General features: G+C 37.5%; 4 protein-coding genes across 4 annotated transcripts; 3 read left to right on the plus strand and 1 right to left on the minus strand.

Moving 5' to 3' along the window:
- Positions 1 to 413: 413 nt before the first annotated feature.
- Positions 414 to 3,409, plus strand: LOC139881625 (uncharacterized). The gene is made up of 9 exons (XM_071866071.1): positions 414 to 1,211; positions 1,325 to 1,454; positions 1,539 to 1,981; positions 2,151 to 2,231; positions 2,325 to 2,423; positions 2,508 to 2,666; positions 2,759 to 2,845; positions 2,931 to 3,002; positions 3,080 to 3,409. Exons 1-9 carry the CDS (start codon positions 414 to 416, stop codon positions 3,407 to 3,409), a joined length of 2,199 nt encoding a protein of 732 aa, XP_071722172.1.
- A 1,321-nt stretch (positions 3,410 to 4,730) lies between these two features.
- LOC139881627 (desiccation-related protein PCC13-62-like) lies at positions 4,731 to 6,001 on the plus strand. Its single transcript, XM_071866072.1, has 3 exons — positions 4,731 to 5,062; positions 5,308 to 5,533; positions 5,612 to 6,001. Exons 1-3 carry the CDS (start codon positions 4,731 to 4,733, stop codon positions 5,999 to 6,001), a joined length of 948 nt encoding a protein of 315 aa, XP_071722173.1.
- A 1,167-nt stretch (positions 6,002 to 7,168) lies between these two features.
- LOC139881623 (uncharacterized) lies at positions 7,169 to 7,905 on the plus strand. Its single transcript, XM_071866069.1, has 4 exons — positions 7,169 to 7,281; positions 7,428 to 7,623; positions 7,754 to 7,773; positions 7,875 to 7,905. The coding sequence occupies exons 1-4, from the start codon at positions 7,169 to 7,171 to the stop codon at positions 7,903 to 7,905; spliced, it is 360 nt and encodes a 119-aa protein (XP_071722170.1).
- A 1,772-nt stretch (positions 7,906 to 9,677) lies between these two features.
- On the minus strand, positions 9,678 to 13,636 carry LOC139881628 (protein REDUCED WALL ACETYLATION 2-like). Its single transcript, XM_071866073.1, has 17 exons — positions 13,604 to 13,636; positions 13,438 to 13,515; positions 13,095 to 13,108; positions 12,877 to 13,017; positions 12,730 to 12,786; positions 12,569 to 12,641; positions 12,028 to 12,186; positions 11,725 to 11,874; positions 11,382 to 11,637; positions 11,161 to 11,276; positions 10,963 to 11,049; positions 10,770 to 10,858; positions 10,618 to 10,680; positions 10,484 to 10,540; positions 10,292 to 10,388; positions 10,054 to 10,212; positions 9,678 to 9,767 (listed from the first exon to the last, which is right to left on the minus strand). Exons 1-17 carry the CDS (start codon positions 13,634 to 13,636, stop codon positions 9,678 to 9,680), a joined length of 1,719 nt encoding a protein of 572 aa, XP_071722174.1.
- Positions 13,637 to 14,326: the final 690 nt, after the last annotated feature.

The raw sequence follows: 14,326 nt of genomic DNA on the forward strand, positions 1-14,326 counted from the left end.
TGCCGATTTCTGACTCTACTTGGTCTAATCCTGCTACATATCATCATCTGGGTACGCGATTTTTTCCAATTGTCTCATAAAAGCTTTCACTTTCATTATTTATAGACTATTTTCGTTGAATTTTCTTTGGGGTTATAGCCCCTGACATGGGTGCATTTTGATTATGCTGGGGGTTCTAATTTGATTTGCTACTTTGAGTATTTCTCTGGCGTATTTGAGCTTACAGTTAGATTCGTTTCAGTTAATTTTACTGCCACTTTGGACTGATCATTTGAGCTTATGATTTTCAGTTTGCAGTTTCTTTTATCCAAGAGAAGCTGCAAATTTTTGTTTGGAAGTATTGTTGAATTGATGGAATAGAAATGGTTTGACTTTGCTTCCCTCTTCAGAGAACTTGACATAATTCTATTTCCATGGCTCGAAAAAGTAGTCAGAATAGGAATGGGGTTGAGCGGCATATGCCAAAAAAGAGAGCAAAGGGTTCAGAATCAGGAAATGCGGGAAAAGAGAATGAAGAGAAAGTTTTCCATGAAGAGGAAATACCGACTGGAAACCTTCCTTGTAATACTTCTTGTACGAGTAAGAGTAAAGCCCATGGTACTAAAATGGAAAGTGCCAGGGAATCTTTGAGGTCAGATAGTCATGGAGTTCATACAACTGAGAGTGTTGAGAATTCAGTGCCTTTTGGTGTCAGTGCAAGTGAGTCTCCTGAAAATGTGTCTTCAAGGGATGCTTCTGGTGTAAGAGAAAGACATGGGAGAATTCCTCGTAGAAACCGTGGAGCAAGACAGGGAAGGAGTGCTATACATGGGTTGCTGAATAGATTTCAAAATAGTGTTTTAACAGGAAATTTCAAGTTTCTAGATAACGTAGCAGTTATGAGGTTGAGGGAATTAGCTGCACCAATCTTAAAGATAGTGGGTGGGTGGCTAGAGAAGTATAGTCCAATGTTTGATTCTATAACAACCAGAGTGCAGAAGGCTCACGACTTTACCAAAACAAAGTTCGAACAAGTGTACCCCGTAGTATTGACATGGCTTATGCATCTTGTGAACGTAATTCTTCTTTTATCCATGATTTGGTTGGATTGTGCCCTTAGAGGCATCGATTCATTTCTGCGCATGGGGACTACATCCTTCTTCTCCGTTCTTTGGTGCAGCATTTTTTCCGTATTTGCTATGGCTGGACTGTTCAAGTGTCTTATCATATTGGTAAATATCTGCTAGTTTTATATTTTGTTCTTTAAACAACAGTTGATAGTTTGGTTACTGAATTAAAGTCATTTTCCTACCAGCATTATGATTGATTCTTTTTGGTTTTATAGGCAATAGCTGCTTTAGTAGTGCTTTTCCTCGGATTCACCCTTGCAGTTCTGGTAATTGCCATTTCCGGAGTTACTCTCCTGTGGTTTTATGGAAGCTTTTGGACTACAGCATTCATCATTCTTCTTGGAGGTACTATACACTTAATAACATGTATTTATGTGTTTCGTTTTGCTTTTCAGAGCTCATTAAAGTTTTATGTTTCTTAAATTTCAGGGTTGGCATTCATGTTGAGTCATGAGCGCCTTGCATTATTAATTACTACTGTATACTCAGTGTACTGTGCGTGGGGATATGTTGGATGGCTTGGATTGCTTTTTGCTCTAAATTTGTCTTTCATTTCAAGTGATGCTCTGTTATACTTCCTAAAGAATAACATGAGCCAGAATCCCCATAGAGGACCCGAGCAAACATCTGGAATGGAAGGCCAACCTGGCTATTTTAATGGAGAGCAAACATACTCTACTTTTGAAAATGGGCCAGGAATATCTGCTGACCGGGGCCCAGGAGTGCCTTCCACTAGTGGGGTCGACGGTGAGACTACTTCAGAAGATGAAGTAGCACGCCTGTTGAGCTGTACCGATCACTATTCAGCACTGGGATGCTCACGGTATGGAGATGTCGATGTTGCTCTCCTCAAGAAAGAATATCGAAAAAAGGTGCCTTCGTAATCACTTTTATATTTGAAATCTGTGGAAAAGAAAAGCATATATATAATAAATTTTCCATGGATTACTTTATAATTTTGTCTGTAGCTAACCTACTATATTCTGGGAGAGGCGTAAAAATGCTTAATTTTGATGATTGGTCTTCCCAAATTGTTTATAGGCGATGCTAGTCCATCCTGATAAGAACATGGGTAATGAAAGGGCCGTTGAAGCTTTTAAGAAGCTACAAAATGCATACGAGGTAAATCTTTGTTTTAAATGGTATGCTGTTTCATATTGGTTTTGTATGGTATCTTGAATTCCCTCGTCTGATTAAATGGTTTTTTGTTTCTAGGTATTATTAGATTCCTTGAAGCGAAAGGAATATGACGACAAGTTAAGGAGGGAGGAGTTGCTAATGTATTTCCATCAGTTTCAAAATGGCCTTCGGAAGGTTCGATCAACTAGCATTCTGGTTTGTCTCTTTACTGTTGATCAATTTGGCTTTTTCTTATCCTCTGAGTCTCAATTTGTGTAGAATGGACAACATGGCTTCTTTTCATCGGTATTTTCACATCCTGAGGCTGATGGAGAGGATCCTGTTGGGGGTTCACGACGAATCGCCTGCAAGAGATGTGGCAACTTTCATATTTGGATACTCACAAAGAAATCAAAGTTACAAGCAAGATGGTGTCAGGTTTTCCCCATCTCTCTTAACATTTAATTATAGACTTCCTTTCTAATTTGTTCCTCTTGCTTATTTGTTAATGTTGGATTTGGGTTGTGAAGGAATGCCAAGATTTTCATCAAGCAAAAGATGGAGATGGATGGGTGGAACAATCGTCTCAACCGTTCCTTTTTGGAATGTTGCGGAAGGTATGTATGTTGTTGCATGGTTAAATATCTCTTTTACAAATTTTAGCAAAGATTGTATCGCTTACAATGAAGTCTCGTTGTGCAGGTAGATGCTCCAACTGCTTTTGTGTGTGCAGATAGCAAGATATATAATGCCACAGAATGGTACATTTGCCAGGTATGCCTGAAATGAATCGGTGATGTTCGATGAATGTGAATGATTATGATAGTTGAATAATTTTATATGTTTATTAGGGAATGAGATGCCCAGTGAACAGTCACAAGCCAAGTTTTCATGTGAACACGGCTATATCATCATCATCCTCTTCAAAGCATAATAATCACCCTGGTGGTGGCGGCAAGGGAGGACCAGGTTCCGGACAAAGAGGTCGTGTACCACCGAACTTGGAAGAGACGATGACTGAGGAAGAATTCTTCGGGTGGATTCAGAATGCAATGCAATCTGGCATGTTTGAAAACAACTTCCCTGGGGACCACCCTCCCTCCAGCGAGACCCCACCATCTTCAGCCAGACCTAACAATGGCAGCAGCAGCAAGAAGAAGAAGAAAGGCAGAAGCAAGTGATGTGAGAATTGAGATTCAAGAGTGCTGTGAGAGAGACCTGTTGTATGTTTTTTGGAAAAGGCTATACAAAAAGGATTTTAACATGAAAAAGTTGAAACTTGTGTTGTGTCCGGACATGAGTAAAAAATGGATTCTATCATTCATATCAGAGCTCCTCTTTTTTCTTTTTTCTTTTTTTTTTTAATTAGCATTTTCACATTTAAAGGTAAGAGATCGTCTAAGAGCTTGTACATTGCAGGTCCAATCAAAGAATAGAATAGTGCACGGAATACTAAGGTTCATGTGATGTGGTAGAGAAATGGAAGTCCAAACTTTTGCTTTTGTTCCAGAATGAAATGAAATCTTATTGCAATTCCCGAAGAGAGAGAGATTCATCCTACTCTTTCCGTCTCCATCTCAAAACACGTGAGGTTTTTTCCGTCTCCATTTCAAAACACATGATGTTCTTTTATAGTGTGGTTCTATTACCATGAAGATTATAGTTAATGTCATGAAAATTTTAAATTGAATGACAATTTTACCTTCCCTGTGAAGTTTTCTTTTTTCTGTTATTTCTTACGTTCCTCTCCTCTCCTCTCCTGCTTTCATCGACTTCACAAGAATTCAAACAACTCAAGATTACTAAATGCTGAGTTGAAGCCAATAAACATGTTCTCCTTAGTAATCTTGCGTTACTTTGTTGCTTTATTGGTTGAATTATTATATATCAGCTTTCAAATTAAGATCCTAGTCACTATGTATATTGTATATGTTGAATTTTAAACTTGAACATAATAAGATTGCCTTGCGGAAAAAAATTGGGTAAAATTGTCATTGAAATTGAAATTTTCATGGCATTAACCATAATCTTCATGGCAATCGGAAATACATATGAAAAACATTATGTATTTTGAGACGGGTAGTATTTGTTTATTTTATGTTTTGCATTTTGTTCGTCTGATGACACGAAAGAAGTCAAGTGAAAAGTAGAGATCACTCACTCTGCAATTTAGCCTTTGTTTCATTCATACAAAGACTCTGTGTGTGTGTGTATGTTTCAGCCTACATAAATGAACGCAACATAATCTTGGCAACATATACCGACTCCGGTTTTTAAGTAACTAAAGGACATTCAAACTTTTCAACCCATCTTATCTTCCATGAATTCCGAACTAAAATGTCTTCCCTACGCCAAACTTGTTGTACTATTCCTGCTGCATGGTCCTACGTGGCACGTCCTTCTTCCACCGCTTCATGCACACTTGTCAACTCTAAACCATATAAATACACACACAACCACATTGCTAATATATAATCAGCTGCCACCACACACCAGTCAATCATGCCGCCGATCCCGATCGCCGTCCTCCTCCTCCTCCTCCTCTTGCTTCCTCAATCTTCTTCTTTCTCCTACTCAATAGATGAAAATACCCACCCCGACGATGATCATCACCTTTCACAATCTGACGTGGATTTGTTGGAGTTCCCCTTGAATTTGGAGTTCTTGGAAGCTGAATTCTTCTTGTTTGGTTCATTGGGTTACGGTTTGGATAAAGTTAATCCGAATCTGACTAATGGAGGTCCCCCACCAAAAGGAGCTAAATTGGCTCGTCTCGACCCTGTAACTCAAGATATTATCTCTCAATTTGCATTCCAAGAAGTTGGTCACTTAAGGTTCATCAATTTTTTCCCTCATCTAGCTTTAATTTATGATCATTAATTACTTATCATGCAAGGTTCGATTTAAATCAGACCGAACATATCGATTTGGTCGCAATTCTCTTAATCCATAATCGATTAATCAAATTGAGCAGCATGCCATGATGCTTTGTTTTAATTAATTTTCTACTACTATTTCTTTTTTCGTATGGGATGATTAAATTAAATATGTGTATATATATACATATATATACTAACAGGGCAATCCAGAAGACAGTGAAAGGAATTGCAAGGCCACAGTTGGATTTGAGTAAGAAGACATTTGCACAAGTTGTAGACAAAGCATTTGGAAGGAAATTGTATCCAAGATTTGACCCTTATGCAAATTCAATCAACTATCTTATTGCCTCTTACTTGATCCCTTATGTTGGCCTCACCGGATATGTTGGCGCCCTTCCTAAACTCAATGCCCCCGATTCGAGAAAGGTAACTTAATCTATCAAAATTGGAAATTTTTTTACTCGTTCATATATCATTGGCCGAATTTGTTAATTTGTTTTTCAGCTTGTTGGAGGACTTCTAGGAGTGGAATCAGGCCAAGATGCAATCATCAGAGGAATGCTTTACGAGAGAGCTGCATTGACAGTGGTTCCTTATGGAATCCGTGTTGGGGTGTTCACTAACAAGATTTCAGAATTAAGGAACAAGCTTGGAGGTGAAGGAGTCAAGGACGAAGGCCTGTTTGTTCGAAAAGAACAGGGACCTGAAGGGAAATCGAGAGGGAATGTGCTGGCCGGAGACAAAGACTCGCTCTCGTATGGAAGAACTCCCGAGGAGATCCTTAGGATTGTCTATGGAAGTGGCAATGAAACAACTCCTGGAGGCTTCTTTCCTAAAGGAGCTAATGGTCATATTGCACAATCCCACTTGAAGACCAATGCAACACACAATTAATTTCTTTGTTTTGTGTAATACTATTAATTTAGTGTAAGTGTCTGTGTCTGTGATGGTAAATAAATTTCCAAAGTTAATTACTTGAAGGTTAAGATGATCGGTAGCCATCCTATAATTAATTCTTGTTCATCAAATGGAGTAATATTTCTTTGTTTTACGAGTAAATAAATAAAAAAAAAGAATAATTTAATAACGTCTCTATGTGTTGCGGGACAATCCCAGCTCGATTCTCCATTTCATCTTTCAAAAGAACGGTTTTATACTAGAGAATGGTGAATGGGGGTCGTCCTCCAATATCTTTTGCAATTTCGAAATTTGAAGTGGACCGATCCAAGTACCCAGTCCACCAGCAAGAGTCCAAGAGCAAACTAAAAAAATGCTTACGTTAAAGGATTGTACTGTACTAATGTATTATGGAACGGATAAAAACGAATGACGATCTTGTATTGTATTAGTTAGAAGTTATAGGACCAAAATAAGCTTCAAATAAAAAATTGAGGATGCTAGTGTATGTTTTAAACAATAATTGAATTAGCGACAGAAATGAAAACTGGAAAGTAAAAGAGAAACACATCCAGTCCACTTACGATTCAATTCAGCAGTGAGTAACATTGACATAGACCAAGCACTTCTCGTCTTCTCCGATCTCTCTCGTTGCTTTTGGGTACTCTCTCTCTCTCTCTCTCTCTCTCTCTCTCTCTCTCTCTCTCTCTCTCTTCTGTGTAGTTTTCATTGCTCTTCTTAATTACATCAATAGCTTGTTCATAGATCTGCTAGCTGAATCTCGAGTTTCTTTCTCTCTTTCAATCTCGAATTTCTTGTTTGCTCTATGTTCTTTCTGTGCTTAACCTCATTCTTCAGCTGAAAATTAATTAACAAACTTCAATTCAAGAGTAAAAGACGATAAGAGATTTGTGTTCATTGTTATGATAAGTTTTTTTTTTATTTAATTGTATCTGTTGTTTTCAGCTCTTAATTTGTGCTCCCGATTTCATATGTTGATTAGGCTGACAAGTGTTGAACCATGGTTGTACATAACGATTTCTACTGTTTTTGGATTCATTGCAATGTGTTTAGGAACGCTTCGAGATTTATGTCTAATTCAAACACCATCTTTTCTGTGTTTCGTTTCAGGAATTGAAGATATAGTCGGACAAGAGTAGAAGCATGGCTGGACATAACGATTCTGGTGCGTCCGAAAAGAAATCAAATGAAGCCAGTCAGGTGCCAACTTTCAGTGCTGAGAATATGCAAAGTAACATGAAAGTCATATATTACAGGTGCTTTTCAACACTCTCATCTTCTTTTTACTTCAATATTTCACTGGAAATACCACTATTATATATTAAGTGGTATAACATACAAACTAAATTAATTCATGAATTGTCCATACTTCTCTGAATCTAATGCACTTTTTCCCCTGCAGCCGGACATTCTTGTCCATCATCGGTGGGGCTATTGCAGGAATATTGGGATTCACTGGCTTGACTGGCTTTGTCTTTTATTTCCTCATAATGGCTATTACTTCAGTTGGACTCATGGCCAAGGCAAAGTTTTCAATCCATTCATACTTTGATTCTTCAAACCGCGTCATATTTGATGGCTTTTTGGGCGGTCTCATGGTAAGTGACTTGCTTCTGTGAAAGAAAGTTCAAGTGTTTTAGTCGTTACCTTCATCGGTTTAATAATACCGAGTTGATGAAGTTTTCTTCTTGATGTTCTATTGACTAACTTTGTCATGCTTTTGTGCAGTCGTTTGTGCTATTCTGGACGTATCCTTTCCCGTGAATCTGATTTTATTTTGCCTTTATATTAATTTTATTATTTGTGTATGTGGCTGCTCCGAGTTTGTGTTTCCTTGACATGAGAACAGATTTGCGTACGATATTGTGCATATATTCTGAAGACATAGCCGTGAAATTACAGAACAAAAAGTTCGGAGTTCTGTTTTTGCTGCCCTGAGATTGGAGAGCAGCTATCTAGCTTCAGTGATCGTGCATCTCTATTTTAACATGAAAGTTTATTATTTCATATCGAAACTTTCAGAATTTCTTGTATTTGGTATTCTATTCGTTGGAAACAGTATGCAGCTTCTAATTGTTCTGAAATTATACTGATATGCAAGATGTGTCAATTTTGATTCTCTTTTACTTCATAAGAATTGAGAATGATGAAGTGTAAATTTTTTGGTCACGTGGTTTACATGGCCAGGAGGTATAAACCATGTCTGATCCACTTTGCTCTCAATTGAAGCAAGAATTAATCCATGTTTAAAAACAATATTCGTCCCTCTGTCTCTGCTTCGCCTAGTCTGCCTATACTTATTTGGGTGGTGTCGTTGCCATGAATTTTTTGACTAATGTCATGAACATTTTGAATTTATTTATTTTTGTGACATATTTACCCTTTCTTTTGTTAAGTTTTCTAATTCTCTTTCCTATTCCGTCTCTCTATCTTCGGCACACTCTCGCTCTCTTATACTACCAGCTCTTCCTCTCTAATCTCATCACTTCATACAAAACAGTTTCAATCTCACTACTTAAAACTTTGATTACTGGGTCGACCAAATCTTGTTCGTAGGGATAAAGGTTTGGATTTACAAGCAAATTACAAGATGATGTATGAATTATGTTTCGTTCATGGGTTGAGAATTTTTAGGTGGGTTTTACAAAATTTTGAGTATTGATAGGTGGGTGGGCTGATTTTCCGTGAATCGGAGGAGGTTAAGTTTATAGCCGAGGAAGCTTCAATTTTCAACGATGAGAATTGTGGAGAAAATGTTGAGAAAAACGATGATGATCCAATTATAGGAAAAGCAAATTAAACCACTGAAAGGGAGTAAAAGAGATTAACAAATAAGGGCAAGAAGTGAGTTTGTGTTTTCATAATTTACACCAAAAATTTTGTTTTTTTGGTTTATGTGAATGAAAAAATCTTCTGCCTTTGTTATGTTAAGCTTTGATTTTAACTTGGTATGAGCTTCTCAATCCTTGTTGCAAGAGATGGAAAGTTGAAGAAGTGGAGAACATGGGATGAGTAGCGCGTTTTTTAGAATTAAAAGAAAATAGATGTAATTAATTACATAACAAAGTAACGTTAAATGTTAAATGGGGTAAAATGATCATTAAGTTTAAGTTTTCGGCATTAGCCAAAATGTTCGTGGCAGTAGCGCCACCCTACTTATCTCATCACAATACATTTCTCAAATTATTTACATTTTTTTTTCTACCGTGAATTTAGGTTGTGTTTGGAAGAGGTCAATGGCTGGAAGGAAAAGAATGGAAGAAAACCAACATAAAAAATAGTGTTTGGATGTTAAAAATATCAAGGGAATGGAAATGGAAAATGTTTGGATGTCAAGTCATAATTTCATGCGTCCATTGTGATTATGCCTTTGATACTAATCTTCACGTGTCGATTATATATTACTCGTTTGATACAAATTTTCATGCACCCATTAAGTAATAATACCTTTAGGATTAGAACCTACGACCTGTAGTTAACAACCGACAGCTCTACCTTCGAGGTACTGAGGCGATTCATATTCCGAAAGTAAATAAATCGGATGAGTGCACTAATTAAATCGCAAGTGTTCAACTCTGCTGGTTAAAAATAAATACAGTCATATGCTTTCCCTGATCAATGAATCAAATACGTGCGACTGAAAGTGAATGCTTTAGTTCGTACAAGCTACCATAACCAATTCTGGCAAATTTAAAGAACAGAGTATAGCAATTGAATTGGAGTTACCTCCATCTTTCTTTTTCTATACAATTATCGAAGTTCCAAAAAATCTAGTACTATATCACTTTCCGGTATCACAATATTATATCAACCTCACAACTAGGATGACTGTGGTTGATGATGGGAGTGATCTTCCATGGAAAGGTGCACATTTAGCGTTTGAAACCCTGGAGAAGTGTGCCATTAACATACGAATCTTCCAACTCTAATCTCATGCCTATGGAAAACAATGGAACAATGGAAGTTAGTATGATTTGTGAAACTGTGCGCTGATAGATTAAAATAAATAATAATGGAGTGGCTCTTACAAGCATTCTAGGGAAGTTGACGAAAGCAAAAGCCAGACTATACAGAACACTAAATGCTGCAAACCCCACAATCGCATTGTGCATAAGACGCTTATCGTCTTTCGTAGGCACAAATGCTGTTTTCAACGTGTTTGTAAGTTCAAAGAGTCTGTATGAAACCTGCAATGGCGTGGAAGTGAGTTTTTACCAGGCATTTTACCATGCTCGGTGATACAAAAAATGATGGTTCACTACTTACTGCAACATATATGGCTGTAGTGAGCATGAAATTCAATAATGGGTAGTCTGGGATCAGGGACAGGAGGAGTTTGGGTTGACCATCCGGGACAGACGATCTGCAAGTTCAACAAAATACAATTTTGTCAATGAAACACACATTCCTCGAACCACTCACAAACATGGTTGAATCACCAGTCAAATAACGACATACCTTAACCAGATATGAAATTGTGAGATGTAGGTCTCCAGTGTTATTTTCCCAAGCCATCTACAGCATTATCAAAATCAAGTTAAAACTTACGTATGTATTTATTCAAATTCCAAATATTTAGGAAAGTCACTTACGCAAAGAGCGTCAAGCTGTAACCCCTGAACTGCTGCGTGACATTTCTCAAACAGATGTACACACTGTTCACAATCAACAGATCGGCGCTTTTAGCACAAACTAGAAAAAGTTACATGAGTAAGAAATACACTTAAGCAGACTTGATGCTTACGTTATTGGAATCCATGACGTATAAGGATGATACTTATTGTATGTAATCTTGTCAAGCTTGTATATATACTCAAACCACAAATATCCAACCTAGAAATTGCACAGGATCATTTATCATTAACAAATCATTAGCAAGTTATAATTAAACTTTTCTTATTCCTCAGATAAAAATTAATTAAAAAATCTAGTTTTACCACAAGGGCTATCAGTGCCACGGCAGACTTGATTGAAATTCTGAGCTTCACTTCTGCCTCCTCCAGTTTCTCCATCCATCTTTCAACCTACAGAATGAAAATGCAAAATGGCAATCCTTCATCTCACTGAAATCGCACAAAACAATGCAAGCAGTATTTCACGATTAAATAAGGACATGGAGTATAAATCAAACATACAGTAGGATGGTAGTATGCATATATCATTCCGACTATCCATATATAGCGATCAAGGCCAGAACGGAAATGCCACTCATGCAAGCGTGAAAGATTTGGTTTGGCAGGATCAGTATAACCTGCAATGCTTTAAGAAGTCAAGAAGAGTAACACGGGATCCTTTCTTAAAGGGCTAACAAATACATGCATAATGAATACTAATTAAGCTTTAAAATTAGACCGACCTAGAAAGAAAGTGAATGGCCCCCAGAGAAATTCAAACACACCAGGTATTTCCCATACAACAATAACGACCAAGAAACAGGCAACAATCTTAGCCGCTATCACTGAACCACTCTCATTATGCTTATTTAGAATGCCAAGGGCTCCATAAACCATGAGAGTGAAGAGTGTGTGCATAGGGCAAATGTAGTACAGCATGTAGCTGTTGTTGAGTATGATGCAACAAAATATCACCATGAAGTTAAGCCTCCACATCATCTGCTCAACAAGAAAAAATTATGTGTCAAATCAAGTTTCATAGAAATGGCTAAGAGATGCAAAAATTGGCATAAATGGGCTAGATACCTGTGCAAACCTAGCGAGACTGAAATCTTTTCGAATATAATAATATGAGAAGTTCCCAAACCCAGTCATCCACACATATGCAGCAATAAAGATGCGAATGGCATTGTAGATTTCAGTTGCAGCGAAGTAATGGTACATCAAAAATAGTACCTGTAAAATAAATAGAAGTGAAAAAAGACATACATGTAAATATCCTCTAGGAGTTTTCCTGCCATTTAAGGTGTATGTTTGGTAAGGATGCCCATGTTTACACAGCCCAAAAGAAAAGGAAAGTGAATTTAACAGTCAGAAATATTGACAAACCTGCATCCAACCTTTCCACTCCTCAGTTTGATGCCTATTTAGATACATTATGGCTTTTCCTGAGAATGGTGACCGATCGCTATGTATCTTGAATGAAGTCACTGCACAAACTATGATGAGAAGGAAGTACAGAAACCAGAAAAGGTCTCGGTTGTAACTCTGCACAGATAGGTGAAGCAAACAAAAATCAGGCCATATAAGAAAAGGCTGAACAAGCGACACCAAAAGGTTGGTGAAAAGTGCATCTTTCACGAGCAATGAATCCATAATGATAAAAGATTATATCCAGGAAATTATATTAGAAAATCAACACGCCACAACTTAGCTTAAAGTAATAAGCATATTATTCAGTGTTCAGTGTTAAGAAACTATTTAAGGATTCATTATGAGTATCTGGAAAAGCACATAAAAAAGTGTATTGTCATGTACAGGGCACCACTAGACCAACATTAAAAATTACCACAGTCTTCACCAGGAATAAATAAAGACCAAAAACAGAAAAGTTGAAGCTTCAAGTCTAAGAAGAATCAAATAGCGTCACCTTAGTCGATGAGGCAAAGAAATCTGTACGGTCACACAAGTAATAGTATGTTAAAAGCACTCCGAATTCAGACCTGCAATAGCAGAAGTTTGTCATTCAATTTCACCGACACAATCTATTAAGGAAAAATATAATTTCAACCAGGAAAATGACTCACTCACATGGCTTTGAGAGTCAGCCGATTATCAATCAAGAAAGCCTCATCCATTGTCAAGAATCTGGACATTAAATAAATAGAGAAGATGGTAATTTAACATACTGAACGAGACAAGGTAAAAACCCAAGACTTGAACATGTCATCCACAAACCTGACAATAGGAGACCAGGCTGACGATGAAACCCGAGCACGAGGAGAAGCTGATTGAAGACCTCCTCCCTCTAACAAAATAGCCCTGTCTTCTTCTTGAACTGTCTCTTTTCCTATCTCAGCTAAAGCGATGTCCGAGTGCCTTCTAGAACAAAGACCAAAGCTCGAGTCAAAAAATGAAGACCCATACAATTTCTCTTGCCATATGATTAAGAGCACTGCTTGCTAGCAGACTATTTATGTATTAACATTAAGAGGAAGATACAAATCTTCACGCTGTGTGACATAACTCCATTGATCAGTAAAATAACCTCTGTCGATTTATTTAATCGTCCAAAACCAATTCCAAACCAATGCTTTGCACATACGTTTATCACAAGCAAACACACACGAAACGAGTAGAACATCAAACTACAGAAGTAACCAAAAAAATCTCCTCACCAGTTAACGTTCACCAAACTACATCAGGACAAACACATTACATATTTAACATCGAAAGCACACACTAATGCACAGAGACGAAAAATAGAATAGAGATGATAGAATTTTACGATTTGGTGACCGTATTTTTTCTGTACTCCAGAATCTCGGCATAAAACCACGAAGCAATCACCGGTATGATTCCGAGAAAGAACGACACCTGTAGTTGAGAATTACGGAATCATTAGCATCAGCAGCCAAACAGTGAGTACTTACTTACTTAATTAAGATCAAATCAAAGCACGCACCTGACCAGGTGTGACGGGACCTACGATCTTCATAATTTCTAATCAAAATGCAAGACGAAAGAGCAGAATTGCTTGGTTTTAGCCAAATTAAGCTTCAAAACAAGCCCGCATTATAGTGTACTTGAGTGCTTGGAGATCAGATCTGATCCGAATCTGGTCACCTACTCCCGCTAGCTTCGACGAATAACAATCAGGAAGCTCTAGATTCGCGCGAAATCTATTGCTACTATCTGTGTAGATTAAGAAGCGGCGTCGTAAATATCTGGGCGCGGTAACATTTATTGTGAACAGAGGGAGAGGGAGAGAGGGACGGAAAGGAGAGAGCGTTTATGGATGAGGAAAGCGGCAGAGTTTAAATTCTTTCCAATTTTTTATTTATTTACCGAAAAATATAGTACTAAGTTGATGTGGGTCCATGTTTCATTTTCCGTTTGATGCTGAATGAACGGTTTGATCTATATGAGAGTCTTGTGGGTTGTGGTACACGGAATCACTCGAGAATACGGCCTATACGGGTGTCCGATGGTAACCATGTGAAATTAATAATGTTACCTTCAAAAATGGAGAAATTACACTTATGAGCAAAAGATTAACTAAATTACTCTTTTTAACAATAGTATTATATATATAAAAATTAGTAACCACTAAGGTTGGCGTGGTGGTTCGTCTCTTAACCAGTAGGTCTGGGAGTTTAATCCTCAATTTCTGCGAATGAAAAGATTT

This window comes from Rutidosis leptorrhynchoides, unplaced genomic scaffold, assembly GCF_046630445.1.
Source record: "Rutidosis leptorrhynchoides isolate AG116_Rl617_1_P2 unplaced genomic scaffold, CSIRO_AGI_Rlap_v1 contig178, whole genome shotgun sequence".
NCBI classification, from domain to species: domain Eukaryota; kingdom Viridiplantae; phylum Streptophyta; class Magnoliopsida; order Asterales; family Asteraceae; genus Rutidosis; species Rutidosis leptorrhynchoides.